This window comes from Poecilia mexicana, unplaced genomic scaffold (genome assembly GCF_051168715.1).
Source record: "Poecilia mexicana isolate PSO_F unplaced genomic scaffold, ASM5116871v1 scaffold_22, whole genome shotgun sequence".
Taxonomy (NCBI): Eukaryota; Metazoa; Chordata; class Actinopteri; order Cyprinodontiformes; family Poeciliidae; genus Poecilia; species Poecilia mexicana.
This window is the reverse complement of record NW_028263391.1, coordinates 21,435,481-21,455,653: the sequence shown is the minus strand read 5'-3', so window position 1 is coordinate 21,455,653 and position 20,173 is coordinate 21,435,481. Positions and strand designations below refer to the sequence as shown.

General features: G+C 36.4%; 2 protein-coding genes across 2 annotated transcripts; one reads left to right on the top strand and one right to left on the bottom strand.

Moving 5' to 3' along the window:
* Window positions 1-314: 314 nt before the first annotated feature.
* mis18bp1 (MIS18 binding protein 1) lies at window positions 315-13,506 on the bottom strand. The gene is made up of 16 exons (XM_014987876.2): window positions 12,626-13,506; window positions 11,427-11,564; window positions 10,455-10,735; window positions 9,185-9,258; window positions 8,131-8,252; window positions 7,948-8,038; window positions 7,094-7,197; window positions 6,869-7,017; window positions 5,342-5,399; window positions 4,586-5,264; window positions 3,606-3,784; window positions 2,713-2,846; window positions 1,916-2,058; window positions 1,739-1,826; window positions 1,596-1,650; window positions 315-695 (listed from the first exon to the last, which is right to left on the bottom strand). Exons 1-16 carry the CDS (start codon window positions 13,389-13,391, stop codon window positions 598-600), a joined length of 3,159 nt encoding a protein of 1,052 aa, XP_014843362.2. The 5' UTR covers window positions 13,392-13,506; the 3' UTR covers window positions 315-597.
* Window positions 13,507-14,190: 684 nt separating this feature from the next.
* LOC106918274 (serine protease HTRA2, mitochondrial-like) lies at window positions 14,191-20,170 on the top strand. The gene is made up of 8 exons (XM_014987878.2): window positions 14,191-14,872; window positions 15,455-15,659; window positions 16,503-16,697; window positions 17,680-17,712; window positions 17,988-18,096; window positions 18,183-18,252; window positions 18,323-18,418; window positions 19,758-20,170. The coding sequence occupies exons 1-8, from the start codon at window positions 14,409-14,411 to the stop codon at window positions 19,921-19,923; spliced, it is 1,338 nt and encodes a 445-aa protein (XP_014843364.1). The 5' UTR covers window positions 14,191-14,408; the 3' UTR covers window positions 19,924-20,170.
* The last annotated feature ends 3 nt before the right edge of the window (window positions 20,171-20,173 follow it).

Genomic DNA, 20,173 nt, shown 5'->3' with positions numbered 1-20,173 from the left:
TCAGTGCTTTGCTTAAAGATTTTAAAACTGGATTTCACACATTATTATAAATAGGGGCTATATTTTAGAAACCAATAGTCAACTTAGATTAATTTCAGATTAAATGCAAGTAAAAATCATCAACCAAGATCTTTATACTGACAGATGCAGCTTCACAAAAATACCTAAACAAGAATATTTGTATCATCTGATCATTTGAGTTTTTTTTACTCATAAATATTTAGTTTATTTCAAAGATTTTAGTCCAAAATACACAATTTAGCATATTGATGTATTTTGCCTTCAAGTTTATTTAATTACAAATCAACAAAAACTGAAAGAATAGAAAAATGTTTATTCAAAAAGATAATTACAACTGGTTATTTGAAGGATTTTAAAGAAATAACATATTTACAGAAGTCCACAGGAAGCCCAGAGGATCACTTTTCAGATCATAACCAGCAACAGAAGTGTGTTTAAATGTCCAACTTCCTGCATTTCCTAAGAAAAATCTCAGAAGGTTAAACATTACTCCTTCACTGTGATTTTCTGAGTTTCCTGAAAAGAATTTCAACTAAAAATCCTGAGATATTTGTACATTTATTCCATGAGTCCAGATCACTTGTCTGAGAAGTAAAAGTCTTCCTCATCATCGCTTTCGGAAATTTCGCCATCGTCTTCGGGGAACATCTCAAACACAAAAAACGTGTCCTTTCCTGGACAGAGACATCACAGATTTAAGGCAAATAAACTGGAGTTTGTTTCATGTAAAATAAAACAAAATAAAGCCAGATGTTTGAGGTTAAAAAAAATGAACCGATTATAAATAATGTCCAAACCTTTTTCCACCTTTAATGTTTACAGACGTCTATGTGTACCACATAAAGTTATCAGACAAATATTTTCTTATTTCAGGTCAGTTAGAATTACTAAAATAATTTCTATTTGCTAAATGCCAGAAGAATAAGAGAAAGAAATGTATTTATTGATATCATATAAGTGTACATACATTTCCTCAGTATTTTGTGGCCTTGCCTTTAAGCTGTATGACTTGTGTTAAAATGTTTCTTTATTAATACACTGAACTGAAATCAGGGGAACATCTAAAACGTGCCATTTACCTATATATGTACGTGGGCAGAAACGATTAATCTGACTAATCAAATATTTAAGTAATTGCCAACTAATTTAGTCATTGATTAATTGTTAAATGGAAAATACAGACTCAAAAACAGTCAGTTGCTAAAAAATCCCCAACATATTTAGAGCAATGATTAAACCAAAGCTGTTTAAAATATAGAAACTTTTGTTTTTAAGATAAAAAATATTTTGCCTGTAAATATGTTTTAGCCAAAACTCCTCATGTGGCATAGTTTCAGCCTCACCTGGTTCAAAATCACTACAGAAATGCAATGTTGTTGCATTTTAGGCAAGAAAATTTTCATTTTCTTAGTTACAAAATAAATTATTAGAATAATCAATATCTAAAATAATTGTTAGTTTATTGCTGCTTTGCTTGAGGCATATGAGGCAGTAAAGGTGAAAAATGTATGGAAATTACTTATAAAAGCATTTTTTTAAATTAGTTTCTACAGGTTTAAGCGAGGTACGCCTACCTGTGTTAGCGCATCTTTGTACAGTTCGCTTAGCGGAAGGTGTGGGCGAGAACCTCTGAAAGATAAAAATAGGAGGTAAAGGTGTGATTTTTATATCCCGTAAATCTCTGAAAGAAAACCTTTAATTCACTAGAAGTCTGTACCGTTTTAGAAGACGAGGTTTTGCGGACATTAAACTGATTCTTCTTCATCCTCTTCTGTAGCTGGAAGACGTACTTGTCATCATTTTTCCTTTAGAAGTGAAAAAATAAAACGTGAGATGCTCGTTTGTGTGTACTTTCCATGCGTTTCATGTTAGAAAGCAGATGCAGAGGCCTTACGTGTTTGGAGAGCCGAGCATGCCAGGAGTTATGTGCAAACACTGAGGCGTCTTCGCCTCAGGGAAACACGACGACATTGGCGTCTGAGGCTCCAGGTCTGATATCGCAAAATCGTGATCTTCACTCGAACACAAGGAGGGGATCTGAGCATCGACACAGAGAAAGGAGGACAAGTCCGCTCACAATGCTTCGTGCAGGGTTTCTGCAGGTTGCACCAACTCAAATTTAAGAATTTTAAAAGAGAAATGATTCAGTGGCGAAGACAAACGTCTTCAAGCTAGCTAGCTGGCTAGCTAGCAAGGGTATATTAGCAGCTAGTTAGCGGTCACAGAACACAATAATCTCGTTCTTTTGTCCGACATATGTAAAATATTGCAAGTATAAGGAGGTATGATTGTGCTTATGCTGATTTTGTTTTGTATTCTCTGAAATTGTCACTGGCATTGTTGTTAATAAAGTTCGTAGTTTTAAAAAAAGAACGTAATGAAGACGTTAGTGTGCGGCTTAAACTGTTGCCTGACGATTTCGTAAGGAAAATAAAAACATAAACTTTACTAGATTAAATAGTTCCGCCACGGCAAAATTTAAGAACTGTAAGTAATGTATTTAAATTTAGGACATTTCAACGGCTTAATTTTAGAGACACGAATGTAAGATTTCTGCGATGGACCGGCGAACTAGAGTGTACCGCGGCTCTCCCCCGTTACGATAGGCACCAGCACCCCTCCCGACCATAAGATAATGGATGGATGGAGATAAAATCGCCCGAATCAGCCGATTAAGCGATGAAAACGCACCTCCATGCGTTTATTCTGCATGTATGCCGAGCTGAAAGCATCGTCCACGTCGTCTCTGGGCAGATTCTCCAAGAACTGCCGCACCTGCTTCATCCTTTTAAGCGTTCCGACTCGGGCAGATATCACAGGAATCTCTGGAAGAGGACACAGATTCACAGCCCGCTGAAACACCACAGGAATACCTCAGAAATTCAGACACCTTCATCACACTCAAAAACCTACATTTTCCCGACTCTTGACCTTCTTCAGTGACCCTTACAAATATAGCATCCAGGCAGCCGTGTGCTGCAACTAACGATTATTTAGTCGATTATTCTGATGATTAAGCTGATATTTTGCAGATTTTTTTATTTAACCACTTATGGCCTATTAATACAAATATTAGAAATTCATTAAAAGATGCAAATATAAATATATATATATTAAAAAAAACATTTTATTGCCTAAAATGCAACATCGTAATATTCTTATAGTGAATTTCAACTGGGTGAAGCTACAACTGCACCACTTAATTAGTTCTGGGTGGAACATATTTACAGACAATGGTGTTTTTATCTTAAGTACAACATGTATTTACATATTTTGTACAGTTTTGGCTTAATTACTGCTCCGAATATGTTTATTTTTCTAAAGCAAAAAATTTTTTTTTTCCTGACTCTTTACTCCAGCTAACAATCAATTACTAAATTAGCTGAGAATTATTTGAATAATTGATTAATTGTGATTAATCCAATTAGTTATTGGTATATATGTATAAAACATGACCCCCATGCAGTCCTTAATCATTGTAATATTGTACAGAATTATATATTGTGCAGATCTAGTTATTAGTTATTCCAGATTGTTAGTCAAATTCATAGCGGTCGTTCCTACTGCAAAGCATCCATATTTACCTGCAGGTTTTGCCGCCACTTCCTTCACCTTTTTGCAGTTCTTGGTGCTTTTCTTGGGACTCTGGGTGTTTCCTTGGGAGGTGTGCTGCTTGTAGCACTCTTCAGCTGAACGTGTCCCCACCATCCTCGCTACCTTCGCCCAGTAACCCACTACGTGTCTGGGATAGCAGGTCACCGCCCTGGAAAAAAACACAAACATCGATTATCACACAGACCTACAAGCAGAAACTGAACACAGTAGCATCTATGAACAAATCTTAAGCAATCACTGCTAATTATTTAGCTTCTTTGATTGACCGATTGATTTTTTAAACTCTTAAAAAGGCCATTTGCTGAAAAAACTTTATATTCTGAGCAGTAATTAAGCCAAAACTGACAAAAAAATATCTATAAACTTTATATTTAAGATGAAAAATAATTTTTTTTGCAAATATTTCGACCCAGAAATCCTCAAGTGACAGTTTTAGCTTCACTGGTTCGATTCCTGTTAAAAAAATTTAAATTCTCATATTAATCACCTTTTGAATCCAATTACTAAATCAATTCTTCGGTGTATTAATGTTAAGTCAAACAGAAAAGGCTGAACTTTTCACATGTTGATGATGGAAGTATTTTTTTGTTGTTGTTGCAGATTTATCCTTTGCTACAAATGATTAAGCAAACTCTAAAGGAATGCTATATTATTGAATTTTAGGCAGGAATATGTTTATTTTTTTATTCAAAAAATGAATTTCATTTTTTATTTACTTTCATCTTTTAATTAATTTCTGATAAGAGGTTATTAAAAAATCCTCAGAATGTTCCTTTTTTTGGTCCTATTGATTTATCGTCAAAATAATCAATAGAATAATCGATAACTAAAATAAATGTTAGTTGCAGCCGTATTTCAGGGATCAATATCTGGTGAGGGAAAAAGTGATTTCCTTTTTCCCTCAGAGCTTCATCTCATTCTTTGCGTGTTTTGGGAATATTCTACGTACTCCTGCAGTTTCAGGATCTCGTCCTCCGTCCACTCGTCTCCGTCTTTCTCGTGCGGAACAACGGCGCTGCCTTTGCTTTGTTGCCGTTTCCTGCCGGGCTTCGTCGCCGTCGCTGGTGGCTGCGCCTTCCTACTCCTGCTCTCTTTCTTCTTCTCCTGCACCTCTTTCCTCTTTCCCCCTGCTCTGCTTTTCTTTTTCTCCTTTGGAGCTTCTGGGGACTGGCTGGATGAAACCTCATCATCCGGCTCTGATTTACCAGAACTCGTCAAAGCTTTCGCACCGCGCCCTCGTCTCCTTCTGGTGCTCGGCAACTCGTAATCGCACGACAGTCGATTTGATGCCTTATTGCGAACTGGAGGAGACTCATGAGGATCTGTGACGGTTTCTGATGTTCTCGTTGGCGGCCTGGTGGCGTTCTGTGTCTGTCTCTTTGATGACCTCTCAGGTCCACGTCGTTTCTGTGGACCGGCATCCGAACACGACCTTTTCTCTGCACCTGGACGCTGCCGGTTGCACCTCGTTCTGCCAGAAACGGCTTTTGGATTGCTAATCATCTCGTTAGATGAATCAGCGGTCTGGTCCCGGTTAGTCTCAGCTCTGTGCAGCTTCATGTCCGCCTTTAACCGTCTCGCTGGTACAGAGCAGCTCTCGTCTTGGCTCGATTTATGTCGCTTCAAACCTGGAAGCAAAGGAGACATTTGTGATGAGTCTTTGCACAATTCAGCGCCAAATGTTTTCCTCCGCTGACCGATGTACCGTCACTGCAGGGGAAGAGGACTTGCACCGGCTTCTTGGGCTTGCTCGTTAAAATATCCTGTGAGAACAAGAATATTAACAACTTAGAAACTGGACAGGAATGCAACTAGCAATTATTTTAGTTTTTGATTAATCAGATTTTAAAAAAAAAGCCATATAGGGGAGCTTTAACATCTCCTATGTTATGTTATTATGTAAGGAAATAATGGCCAACTCTTCTTTCCAAAATTGCTTTAATTCAGACATGTTAGAGTTTACATTTTTTAGGGCTGCAACTAACAATTAGTAATATATTATTCTGGCAATTAATTCAGCAAATAAATTGGCGGTAACACTTTATTTGAAGGGGGGTGAATAAGACTGTCATGACACTGTCATAAACATGTCATAACACCTGTCATGAACATGAATAAGCCTTCATGAATATTTATGACTGTTGTCATAAAGCGTCATTCGGTAAATTATGACACTTTTAATACAAAGTTGACATTATTCAAAATGTCTTTGTTATGACAACTTGACATTAACCAAGAAGTCATTACTGATATAATATTTTTTATAAAAGTATTACTGATTGCACTTTAAAAATGAGGTAACTTTATGTTATTAAAGGTAAAGTTTGAACAGTAATGATTTCTTGGTTAATGTCAAGTTGTCATAACAAAGACATTTTGAATAATGTCAACTTTGTATTAAAAGGGTCATAATTTACCAAATCAACAGTCATAAATATTCATGAAGGCTTATTCATGTTCATGACAGGTGTTATGTCATGTTTATGACAGTGTCATGACAGTCTTATTCACCCCACTTCAAATAAAGTGTTACCAAATTGGCACATACTAAAGATTTTTTGTTTAGCCACTTAAGCCATTTTTATACCTCAGAAATGCATTAAAAGATTAAAATAAACAAAAAAATTATTTAAAAAAGAAAATTAACATTTTATTGTTTAAAATTCAATAATTTACCTTTCCTTTAGTATGATTTGTAGCAAAGGATGCATCTGCAGCTTGTGAAAAGTTCAGCCCTTTCTGCTCAACTTAACATTAGTAGGGCTGATCTGTCAATTATTTTTTGGATTAACGATTAATAATTGATCAAATGGTGCCAAATATAATCATTTTTAACAGAATTTGAATTGGGTGAAGCTAAAACTGCCACTTGACGAGTTTTGAGTAGGGCATAATTTGTATTTTATTAGTTTAAATGCAAAATGTATATATTTTTTGTAATGTTTTGGCTTAATTACTGCTCTGAGTGTTACTTTTTAAGCAAATTGCCTTTTTTCAGTTTGTATACTCTTGATAAAGATTAATCAATTATTAAATTAGTTGATGATTATTTCAATAATTGAATAATTACGATAATCCGATAAATCATTTAGTCGCTGGATATCAGCATTGGTTCTCCGTATATTTTAACCCTTTATCAGGCCTTTCAGATCCTTCAGGACGTAGAAATAACAAAAAACAGACTGAACGATTGATTGATTATCAGTGATTGGTCATTGTGATGTGTGCTTACAGGGCTGGTTGCCTCGTAACCCTCGTGGATGGTAACGTTCATCTGAGCGTCCAGGATTACTCTCCCTCCTTTCCAGTACTCCAGAGGCGGCTTGATGACCCGGCCGCTTCGCGACACGTTGAGGGAGGAGGCAGAAGGAAGCGACTCGGCTGGAATTGGAAAATAAAAACTCAGAAACAGATCTAAGTTAACGCCCAGCAGCCCATCTGTTCATGTTGTTCTTACGTGTTTTTACAGATTTTATTTTCTGCTGCCTCACAGGCCTGGAAGGGAGCTGGGATTCATTCTTAGCCAAAATGGCGGCATCCTTGTTCTTCTTCTCTGCCTGCCTGCAGAAACAAGATAATATTTACTCATAAAAATAAGGAAATTGATATGAAAATGCTGCATGGGTATAAATGTCAGGAGATGTTTTTCCTCTAAAACGTGATTGACGGGTCAGGGCTGAGCGATATGGCTCAAAAATAAAATCTGATTTTTTCATACCAGATCCAAATTTAATCAATTTTGTTTTTGCTCACTTTCTTTTCTAAAAGATAATTAACAGTAAATATTTCCAAGAAGTGACTTTTGTTTCAACCATCCCTTCTGTGAGATGTCTAAAGTATCAGGGCCAGGATAAAAGAAATTTTATTTATTTATTTTTATTTAAATACAAGAATAAAGTTATAATATCAGCAGAAAAAATAAAAAAATAAATTACAAGTATTATCTCTATAATCGAAACCAAATTATAACTTCACAAGATCGTAGCTTATTTTGTTGTACAGTGGTCTTGAATTCAAAGTTCAAATAAATAGAAGCAGTAAAACAGCTTGTCAAACAAGATGGTCGCCCAGCCATGCTGACATCACTCTATGGAAACCCATTGGTGGGAAAAAAATCCAGATGTTTCAAAAATTAAATCTTCAAAAACCCAGAATTTCACTTAAAATGGAAAAACTGGAAAGGTCACACCACCAGTTTGGCAGTATATCAGATATCTAAACCAAAAAAACGAATCAATAACTATAAATATCGACTGATATGAAACTTTTATGCTGTGATACTTTTTTTAGCCATATTGTCAAGCCTCTTACTCTTTCGACTCCGACAGAAACGTCTCATAAATTGCCTTCCAGTTTGAAGGGAAGCCATTCACAAACTTCTTCAAGAACTTCTTTGGAAAATCTGAGGGAACGAAGAGAGAGAATCAAGAGAAACTCACTTTCTTTTCTAAAAGACAATTAAAGCGGCCATTACGATTTGGTGTTAATTCCTACCAGAGGCGAGTTTGATGTTCATCGGTCCCATCAGGATGTACACCCTGCCGGAGACGGTCTTCAGCACCGATCTGGAGATCCGCTCGGTGATGACGTTGCTGTTCCACTGAATGTTCTCCTCTCTGGGAGGAAAAGAGAAACAAAATGGAAGCGTTCACTCTAAAATCTCACCGCTAAGGTACGAAACAAGGCTGGGCGATGAAGCAACTTTATCGATTTATCTAATTTTTGGTTTTGAAGGTTAAACTTTGAGAAAATCCCAATTTTTTTCCCCCATCAATGCACTCATTGGGTTTCCATAGTACAGCGTAATGTCAGCACGCACAGGGCGGCCATCTTGTTTTACAGCTTCTATTTATTTAGACTTTGAATTGAGGTCAACGCTACAACGAAATACAAGGGAAATACGATTTTATTTTTTTACTCTGAGATTAAAATCACAATATTACAAGAATAAAGTCATATGACAAAAGAATTGAAATGGTATGAGAATAAAGTCATAATTTTACCAGAATAAAGTCATAATTTTACCAGAATAAAGTCATAATTTTACCAGAATAAAGTCATAATTTTACCAGAATAAAGTCATAATTTTACCAGAATAAAGTCATAATTTTACAAATACTTCAACACAAAAAATAGCAAAAGATAAAAATGAGGAATGCTGAGGATCTTGTGGGTTTTGCAAGTTTAACAGATAAGAAAATACTAAATCTTTTAACACATCAGCATCAAAATATCACCAGCAGCAGGATCTTAAAATGATGGTGCAAATAAACATATCTATTATGAAGAATAAGAACACAAACTGAGCTGCTCACTCTGTCCAAGCTTTTTAATGGCAAAATTGCATCTTTATTTTCCCAATATTATGAAGTTATTCTCATAATTAAACAAAAATCCTCGTAGCCTGGCCTTAACACGCCATTGTACACCTCACAGAAGGGATGAGTGAAATAAAATCAATTTTTTCAAAATATTTTGTCAGAAAAAAATAGGAGATTTTATTTTTAAGCCGTATCGCCCAGCCCTATTGTGAGCGACGGACACTTACACGTGAATCCCGTCCACAAACAAACCCTGACGATTCCTTCTCAGGAACCACTTCCTGAGGTGAATCACGCTCTCCTGTAAAGAAAAATAAAATACACATCTGATGATGACAGGAGCTACGTGATGAACCGAATCACAAAGAACTGATTTGATATAATATTTGGAAGAATAGAGCATTGAACGTGTGTATCTGCAGTAACTGTGATGCTGTGTTGCCATGTTTTCCTTAAACCCAAATGATGACAAAGTTTTGTAGCATGAATAAAAATGAAATAAGTCTGAGTAACAAATTATTAAGTTTTCGTTTCTAGGTCAAGTTTTTCCTTTTTTCTACAGTTTTTCTTTTAATTTCTTCTGTTTTTCTACTTTCAATTCATGCTTTACTTTTTTCCCCAAAGTTACTTGTCCTTCTTTTTATTTCCTTCATGTTTTTATTTGCCAAGGTTTTGTTTTTTACTCTACTTTACTGCAATTGCTATTTGTTTTGTTTTACTAGTTTCTCTTCTTTTTATTTCCTTGATGTTGTCAAATTACTTTGTCTAGTTTCTTTTTAAAATTTCTCACCCTTTTATGAGCCTTTGAGTTTTTGCCACTTTTAGTTCCCATTTTATTAAATTTTTATTAAACAATGCGTCATTGATCCCAAAGGGAAACCAAATGTTGTTGTAACCAGGTCACAATAACATATTTTGCTGGACGATAAATTGTCACAGAACTTATTGAAATAAATGATAATAATGTTGTTCTGAGAACATTTTCAAGTGGTATAATAGTAATAATGGCATAAGATTGCAATAACACATTCTCAAAGATCAATGAACTTTAAATTCTAATGAACATTTAACACTAGAGCTGGAGGTCATTTGAAATGTTCAAAATAAATAAAACAACACAAGCAACAAATAAAATAAATGGTGAAGTTTCTGTAAACAAAACTGTCTTAAAAAAAGGGATAGTTGAGACCAAAGCACCAAACTGATGATAAGTTATCGTAGAACGAGAGAGAAAAGAGAAAATCGATAAATCAAGAAATGAAAGTTACTGAGTTTCATGCGATTAATTGATTTATTGCTTATTGTTACAGGCCTAGTTGTAACTCATTAATTCAAGCTTCTTCAAAGACTTGTTGAGGATGCTGATGGCAAGAAGGAGCTCCTGTAGCAGTCTGTATTACAGCGTTTTTACAGGAGCCTCTGACGGAGGAATCTGTTTTTCTATGACATCCTCTCCTTCAGTTATTGAACATTAGTTTGTCTTCTGCTTCTACTTACGAATGGGAATTTCTTCTGCTTGGGCCAAACGTTGCGTCTGAACACCGCCTCGTCTTTCTTCGGTATGGAGATCTGTGGCGTGTTGAGCACCAGCGGGTCCTCCAGTAAAACGGTAGGGGAGGGCGAAGCAGGGATCGGAGTGTCCTGCGAGGTTTCTGACCGACTCTCTGGTGTCTCCGCTCGGTTCTGGTTCACAGCAGTATTCACTGAGGGAACGTCCTGCACGTGCTCCATGTGATGAGTTGATGAGACGTCAGAGTCGCTAAACTCCTGCAAGTTTCCTAACAGAAGAAAATGTCATAAGGGGAAAATAATCTTTTATTTATTTTCAATAACTCAAAGTGAATTTTACATATTGTATGGATTCACTCCACACAGATTGCTGCATTTTAAGTGTAATTTTGATGATTATGGTTTATGCAGAAAACAAGAATGTTAATTAAAACCAGAGCAGAAACGAATAATTGGATTAATTGTGATCAGTCGATTATCTAATGATTAACTAATTTTGTAATAGATTAATCATTAACTGGAGCATACAGACTTAAAGATAAACACACTGAGAGCAGTAATTAAGCACAAACTGTACAAAAACTATAAATACTGTGTAAATATGTTTTACCAAAAACTCCTCAAGTGATATAGTTTTTGGTTCACCTGGTTCAGATTTACAAATGGAATGCTATATTATTGCATTTTAGGCAATGTTAATTTCTTATTTTAAAAAGGGAATTAATTGTTTATTTACATATTTTAATGTATTTCTATGATTGGATAAAATAGACTGAAGTGGTTAATGAAAAATCTGTAAAAAGTGCCAATTTCCTATCCGATTAACCATCAGAATAATAAATTTGAAAAATAATAATTAGTTGAACCTATAAATAATTTTTAAATTAAATTATTGATATAAATTAAGTTTCATTGATAGTCTGTGGTAGGTTATGGCTGTGCCTCAGGACTCGTACGTACTCTGGTTCCCTGCAAAGAGCTCCCTTCTGCTGCAGGTTTCAATCTGCTGATGTTCCCGTTTACTTTCCCTTTCCTTCATCAGAGCAAATAACTTGGCGGGAGACATTGTGGGGCCTGTATCCAGAATAACAGCTGGCCCTGTTCAAAACAAAGAACAACAACATTATTTGTTTTCATCCAAGAAATAATAACAAGCAGAAAATATAGTGTTATTATGCAATAAGTCAATTAGTCAAATGACAAATTAAAATAATCTCAAGCTTTTGTTCTTTTCTCTCTTTCTACCAAAGTCTGGATGATAAACGTCTTCACTCTGGCCTGAACTTGGCCTCTTTTGTTTACAGGGACTTCATAATTGATTTTATTAGTTGTTTTTTAAATTTATTTTTGATATTTAAGACCATTTTCAAGTAATATATTAGTAATAATATAGCATAAGAATGCAAGTTCACTCTGCAAAAACCAAAAAGGTGTACTTCTGTTTAAGTAACACTTAAAACTGGAAGATATTTTAAATAAAACACAACAAACAAACTTTTCCCTTTCCTTCATCAGAGCAAATAACTTGGCGAGAGACATTGTGGGGCCTGTATCCAATAATAAAACGAAAATAAAAACCACACACCACCAAAACAATAAATAAAATGGATTATGAAGTCTCTGTAAACAGAACTGCTCTTCAAAAAACATTAATTATCAGAATGGAAATTAGTGAGCATATTTTAATTTATGATGCGATTAATAGGCTGGTCCCAATAAGCAATAAATCAATTAATCACATGATAAAACAAGCTCAATAATTTCCATTTGCATAATTTATCATTTTTCTCTCTATCAAAAACTGGACTATAAAAGTCTTCAGTGTGGTGCTTCAATCTCAACTAACTCCTTTTGTTGAAAGACTATATTGTTTATAGAGACTTCATAATTAATTTTATTAGTTGTTTTGTTTATATATTTTGGTTATTTAAATTACAGTATTACAGTTCCAGTGTTAAATGTGCGTTAAAAATTAAAGTTTATTGATCTTTGAGAATGTGTTCTTGCATTTTTATGCCTTTATCATTAAGTTATAGTTATATAGTTATAGTTTGGTAGTAGTACCAATACAACAACATTATCGTTTATTCCAATAACTTCTGGGACAATTTATTGTCGAGCAAAATGTGTTACTGTGACAGGCGTGGGGAATAACTCACGTTTGAGTCCATTGGATCCTGATTCTTTTGGTTCTGGGAATCTTTTAAGATTACCCCAAACCGGTCTTCGGGGGTTGCTCTCAACGCTGTCCCCAAAGGCAGCAGGTCTTCTCCTGGCTTGCGGTGGACCTGAGTCCTCGGTGGTTCTGGAGGGATTCTGGGTGTCATTCAGATCCAATTTCCTCTTCCTCAGCCTGTTCTTTATGGGGGAAAAGACGCAGCATGGAGATTTGGGATTGAGAGAAAGAGCTTCCTTACTGAACGCGCTCCTCCCGCAAATCTCTGCGGGTTGGATTCTACTGAAACCATCTGGGCTCTGATCGCTGAAGACCCCAGACGGGAGTTGGGACACAGATGTGGACTCCATTAGGACTCTGTTCCTCCGTGTGAACCCACGAAATCTGTCTTTAAGTGGGGATACTTGGTGCAGAGGGACGCGGCTAATCGGATAGTCGACGGTTTCCTCCGGGCTGGAGATCGGCGACAGGGTTACCGCCTGCGCTGGAATTTGACAGGACGCAAACCTGTTGTTCTCCTTCATCTTTTCGGACCAGCAGAACCCCGCGGAGTCCCGATTAAATCCCGGTCCATCGGCCCTGCTGACACCTGCTGCTTTGACTCCATGTCCATATTGCTCTCTAACCTTCCGCATCAGCTCCTTGTCGCCCTCCGCCTCTTTCTGAACTTTAGATTTCAGCTTCGCAAAAATCTTCGCGGGAGACTGAAAGCAGGGATCTTTGCGTTGCAATACATGACACGACGCCATAATCCTGTGGGATTAATCTATTAGATTATTGTACAAAATCAGATACATTAACTTACAGTTAGCCCGCTATCCGCAATTTTCAAAAAACATTAGCCCCACCCCCTTTGACAAAGTTCCGGTGACGCATTGTAATGCTGCGTTCCTGTTCTACTCGGAACTGGGAAATTCCGATTTTTCGAGATGGAAAAATCAATTGTAGCGCCATTTGGGAAACTGGGAGCGATTCGTGCAACCAGTTACAACTTATAAGACCGATTTCACGCTTTAGTAGCATCAACCGTAGTCCATCCAAGTGGTCTATCCAAGCCCACGGCTTAAAAGCCGAGGATCGGATGGACGCAGCACCCTGGACCACAGAGATTCTGTCTATTTTACAAGGCACACATGTAAAAGTCCATCTAAAACCAATGTTACAGGTAGCGCCTCCAACTCTAAACTCAACAAACTAAAATTGGTGTTTACCCATGAAAGTAACGCTTAAGAATACGTTTGTAAGAGGTACTGCAAAATGTGTAGCAATCTTAAAATTCCGACTTCTTCACGAATTCCGACGTAAGATGAACGCAGCATTACAACAAAACGTCTCTACCCCATACTCATACTTTTTTCTTAAATGAAAGACTATATAATTTAATTCAGATTTAATTTAGAAAAGATGTTTACAAGAAATGTGTTTTTAGTGTACTTAGTTCAAACATAATTATTCTGAATAAAGTTTGTAAAATAGAGATAAAATGCAGTTGTTTGTTTATTCCTGCAGAGGGCAGTAAAACGCGCAGCCACATTTATTCGACAACACGAAGAAAAGCCTTTCATATCCGGGGTAAGGTATCCTAGTCGTGAGTCGCTGAGAGTCATTCAGAGTTGGGGCGGATTTCAAGGAAAAGTATTTTTTTAAGTTATTCCTGTCACCACTGGTGACGCGGATCTTTTCATTTGTCCTGAATAACTTTTTGTTTTAGGACAGAAAGTGTGCTTAGTTGTAGAAAGTGCTGAGCTGTGACCGAGTGATGCAACATGGCAGCAACTGGCAGGTTTCTGTCAGCTGTTATTAGGATCCACGGCCGTGGACTGGACACTGTGGGACAGAGGACACTATCTTGTCTTCCATCTGTGCTGATCGGAAAAGAACCAGAGACAACCCCACGGTTTAAAAGCCGAGGATCGGATGGACGCAGCAGCCTGGACCACAGAGATCCAGCCTGGAAGGAAGGAGGCGGTCGGTCAGGCAGCTCTGCCCGGCTCAGGTCTCTCTCTGTGGGGCTGGGGCTTTGCGGAGCGGCGCTCCTGGACCGCTTAACGGAGGATCAGGTGGATTCAGAGGGATCTCCAGGATCCAGCAGCTTTTTAAGACTTTTTCTGCCCTCTGTTCAGTGCGCCTCCCCGTTTAGACCCGACAGCCCCCGCTTCAGATACAACTTCATAGCTGATGTGGTGGAAAAATCCACTCCAGCTGTGGTGTACATCGAGATCGTGGGCAGGTGAGTGGGCCTGAATAATCCGATTTTAAGGGTCGCGATTCGATTTAGATACGATTCTTCCTATTCAACTGCCCAGTGATTCTAATTAAATTATGTGACTGACAAGAGGAAAAGACACAATATATTCAAACATATATTTACAGAGGTGGGCAGAGTACCCAAAAACTGTACTCAAGTAAGAGTAGCACTACTTCAACATATTTTACTCAATTAAAAGTAAAAAGTTGCCATCCAAGAAATTACTCAAGTAAGAGTAAAAGGTAAAAAGTCGACCAAGACTTTTTACCAAATACTTTGGTAAAAGTTAAAAACTTTGGTAGACTTTTGGTACCAATACTTTGGCAAAAGTATTGGGACTGAGTAACTGATAAAATTATAAATCATCTAATATCTAAAAATTACATAATAAATTGGAACAAAATGTGAATTTATGTCTAGGTTTTTGTATTTTAAAAGACCAGAATGACAATAATTAATATAAGTGAGAAAAAAAATAAAATCAGGCAAAACAAAATGTTTCCAAATCATTTTCTTTCAATATGAGCTGAAAGCAGCTTCTGTGTTTTGTTTTTTTTTTTTCAGACATCCGTTTTCAGGAAGAGAAGTCCCGGTGTCGAACGGCTCGGGTTTCATCATCAGCAGTGACGGTCTGATCGTCACCAACGCTCACGTCGTGGCCAACAAGAGAGGCGTCAGAGTGAAGCTAACCAACGGCGACACGTACAACGCCACGGTGCAGGACGTCGATCCCGGCGCAGACATCGCCACCATTAAAATCACTTCAACTGTAAGGAAGGAGTGAAAATAGGTGCAGTGCAGCGCTAACAACAGTCATTTAGCTTTGATTTTTCTCTTGCAAACTTCCATTAATGATTATTTAATAATGATTAATCAGATTTAAAAAAAAATAATCAAACCACTGAAGCCTTCTGTTTACACGGTATTTAGTAAATATATTAAAAGATGCAAATAATTCGATTTAATTTAATTGAATTCCCCTTTGGGATCAATAAAGTATTTTTGAATTACTTTTTGTAAATCAAAAACTATAAATTCATTAAATAGCGTTCATTTGTAGCAGGATAGCGAAAATATATTTTTTTACAGTCTGTATACTTTAGTTAATGATTGATTACTAATTTATTTTACAATTATTTCAATGATTGATTAATCACGATTAATTGATTTAATCATTTCAGTTCCAAAGAAAATAATATTGAACACTTAAATTTAACTCTGTTATCTCAACATGGTATTTTGTATATTTGTAAGTTTTAAACACAGGAGGGGGTCAGGATAAGATTATTGCCAGATTAATCTGGTAATATCAGATTAGCAGATTGTTATATGATAATCTGGATTAGAAATTAAAATTCTTATTATATACTTATTACATTTTTATTTATTGGCAGCAATAAGCCATAAGATGATCACTAATCCTGAATAAGAATCCTGGTCATGTCACTAACAGATAATTAAAATATAATATTTATCTAATCAGAGAGATTATCAACAAAATATTGGAGTTCTTTTACTTTCTAAAGAGAAATAATTAAAGTCAATGGTAGAGAAACGTTACTAAAGCTTTTCTTCGCCTCTTTTGTGTATTTTTTTCCACTCTTGTGAGCAGAAACCTTTCCCCACGCTCAAACTGGGTCAGTCATCGGAGGTTCGTCAAGGAGAGTTCGTGGTTGCCATGGGGAGTCCGTTTTCTCTCAGGAACACGATCACGTCGGGGATCGTCAGCTCGGCGCAGAGAGGAAGCAAGGAGCTGGGCCTGTCCAACTCCAACATGGATTACATACAGACGGACGCAACCATCGACGTGAGTGGTTTCAGTATTTATGCTCTTCATTTAGATGTTTGATCAGCCATTTTGCTGCAGCGCCGCGTCAGGGCCGTAGATAGAAAAAGTAAGAAAAGGGAGGGTAAATTTCCACCAAAAAACTGACATTTTGTAGGAAAAACTCAGAAATCTTGAGATTAATCTTAGAATTTTTATGGAACAAACAAGATTTATGAGCTTGAAAAGTTCTAGAAAAAATTCAGACATTCTGAGATTAAGTTTAGAAATTTTCTTTAAAAAAATACAAAGACATTTCTGAGCTAGAAAAGCTGAAAATTTTATTAAAAAATATTGAAAAATTTTCTCAAAAAAATTAAGAAATTCTGAGATTAATCTTACAAATTTTCTAGAAAAGACAAGGAAATTTCTGAGTTGGAAAAGTAGAAAATTTTCTAGAAAAAACATGACATTTTTAGAATAATCTAAGAAATTTTCTTGGAAAAAAACAAGAACATTTCTGAGATTAAAAAGTTGAAAATTCACTAAAAAAAACTACATTTTGAGATTAATCTCAGAAAATTTCTAGAAAAACAAGAGAATTTAGTTTCAAAAAGAAAATAAATTCTGGATTTCCCCCCCAATTTTCTGAGATGTATTTCTAACAAATAAATCTGACATAAAAGACGTTCTTCTTTTATGTAGAAATTTTCTGAAGTAAATTTCAAAGCAGTTTTTTTCTAGCATATTTTCCATTTTTTTAGATTTTTTTTTCCAATTACCTTGCCCTAATACACCGTCGTATTTCACTGCTTCACCATTTTGTTCCTTTGATGTTGTTGAACTCGTAGGAAATGGCAGCTTTTTCTATGTTTGTACCAGCTTTAATAAGCAGAAGTTTAAAACTGTTTTGTATTATTCATCTTCCACATGTTAATAGTTTCTGATTTGATTTGGGTTTTTTCTGTTCGGTGGATTCTTCATGTCACATCTGACCCATTTCTTTTGTTTGTGTTTATTTTAGTTTGGAAATTCTGGAGGACCTCTGATTAATCTGGTGAGTCACAGTTTCTGTTTAAGTATTTGTCACACTCAGCTGGTTTCTCAGTTATGAGGAAACCACATCTAATCTCCATTAACATCCACCCATCTGTGCAACGGAACAACAAAATACTAACAGATAAATAATAAATATATGCAGTTTTATGAAGTCAGTAGAGAATCTCCAGCAGGTTTCAGCTTCTATTTATTTGGACTTTTAATTCAGGTCAACTCTACAACAAAATATAAGGGTCAGACTAAGATTTTCTAATCTTTGTGCATTTTCTTCAGGATGGGGAAGTAATCGGCATAAACACCATGAAGGTCACTGCCGGAATCTCATTCGCCATCCCGTCTGATCGGGTGAAACTTTTTCTGAGTCAAGCAGCAAAAAGAAAAAGTAAGAATACGATACTAAAACAATGTTTCTGTAAAAACAGTACAACAACATCCAGCTGTTTACTGACTCCCTTCCTCGTATTTCAGCCTCTAACGTTGGTGACTTGAGTGTGAAACCTCGGTACATCGGTGTCATGATGCTAACGCTAACACCAAGGTAAAAGCATCATTAACATCCTGCAGTGATGGAGACCTAAACTTGTCTAAAGCTTATTTTCTGTTTCCAGAATTATAGCGGAGCTGAAGATGAGAGACTCGTCTTTTCCTAACGTCAACCATGGCATTCTGATCCACAAAGTCATCCCCAGCTCACCAGCCAGCAGGTAAACCTCCTCTCTGACTGGGGTTGAATATCATCGCATAAGATTGCTATATTAAGGCTGTATATTTTACAGCAGTGTGTCCTTTAAGTCTTAAATTTGTGTATCTAAAATTAAGGCCTTAAAAGATAAGTTGACCTTAGATACGTTAATCACAGGTCTTCATTTTGTTGTGGCTGGACTATTATGTCAGGCAAAGTTTGAGTAGCACACATATCTTCATAAGGTAGGTGATGCTATGCTAATTAGCTGCTAATGTACCCTTGCTAGCCAGCCAGCTAGCTTTTTTGCTATCCTTGATTGTAATGCAGCTAGTTCCCCCAACCGTCCCTTATATTTATGGTACTTTTGGTTTTAATTTTGACTTTCTAAAACATGCCAATGCCCATAAGTTATTTAAAATCACAGCCTTTAGAATGGATGGGTAGCTGTTCAATTGACGGTACACTTCTGTTAGCTACCAAAAAACTCACAGTAGTCACTAAATATAATTGAAACGGACAAAAACTAAAAATTTACAGAAAATCAAACCTTTTGAAATTTGAGCAACATAACTTCAAAGAATAAACAATTTTATTGAAGTTCAACAGCCAAGAATGCTTTAATATTTTTCAAGAAGAAAATACTCCCCTACTATGTCTCTACTACACGAGTAAATATTTTGTCTATGAGGACTTCGTTTTTCTGAGGGTTCAGAGCGCAACTAGTCAGTTTTGTTGACTTATAATTTAGAAAGTACTAGCTGCGTTTCTGTTAGCTGGGCAGGAGGCTCCACTCCTTCTGCTGTGGGTCTGATTCAGGGTCGAAGATGTACGGTTGTCTAACTGCGCATCTGTTGGCAGCCATTTTCACATGGGAGTGTAAACGTTGAGTTGGGGGTGTGGCCAGCAGCAGCTTATTTGGATTTAAAGTGACAGAAACCCTAAAACAGCTCAAAATAGGCTGAGCTGAGCAGAAAAAAAATCTCATTATCTAATAATTTTGTGCGTAAAATGTTAACATTTTTGTTTATGTTCTGATTTAACATGAATTGGTATTTATTCAGATTAATTTTTAAATTAGAATAAAAAGTGTGACCAATACAGATTATTGGGGCCATACGAAGAAAAAATAAGCCATAATACCAGAATAAAGTCATTCATAATTTTATTTTCTGAGCATCCGAGATCATAAATCTGTAAAGCAATACAAAGAGTTTGAATAAATCAAACCAGAACTCAAAATATGCTTTACTTCTTCCTCAGATGATGAGGAAAATCTCCAACATGTTTTCTACATAATGAAACCAAGATAAAGTTGTAAGTGTGTAATAAATAAAGGTGTTTCTGCTGCATTATTTCAGAGCTGGGATGCTGCCAGGAGACGTTGTGTTGGAGATCAACGGGGTCCTGGTGAACACCTCTGAGGAGATCTACAGGGCCGTCAGGAGCAGCGACACCATCAACATGGTGGTGCAGAGAGGAAGCGAGCTCTATAAACTCCAAGTGACACCCGAATACATCGAGTGACGATGGCTGACGCACGCTGGTGGCCAAACGTTGCCATGGAGAAAACTGTGAAACTTTATGCAGTAATGTGAACATCTTTATTCAGATAGAATGAAAGTTGACGTGTGGACATATTTGCAGCTTTACTGTTAATTTCCCAAACGGATGTCAAATATTTCTGGGTTTTCCTGCTGATTTCAATATTTGTACAACAAGCAAACTGCGCAGGAAATCATGAGCAGTTTTTAAAATAAAAGACTGAAAACAATTA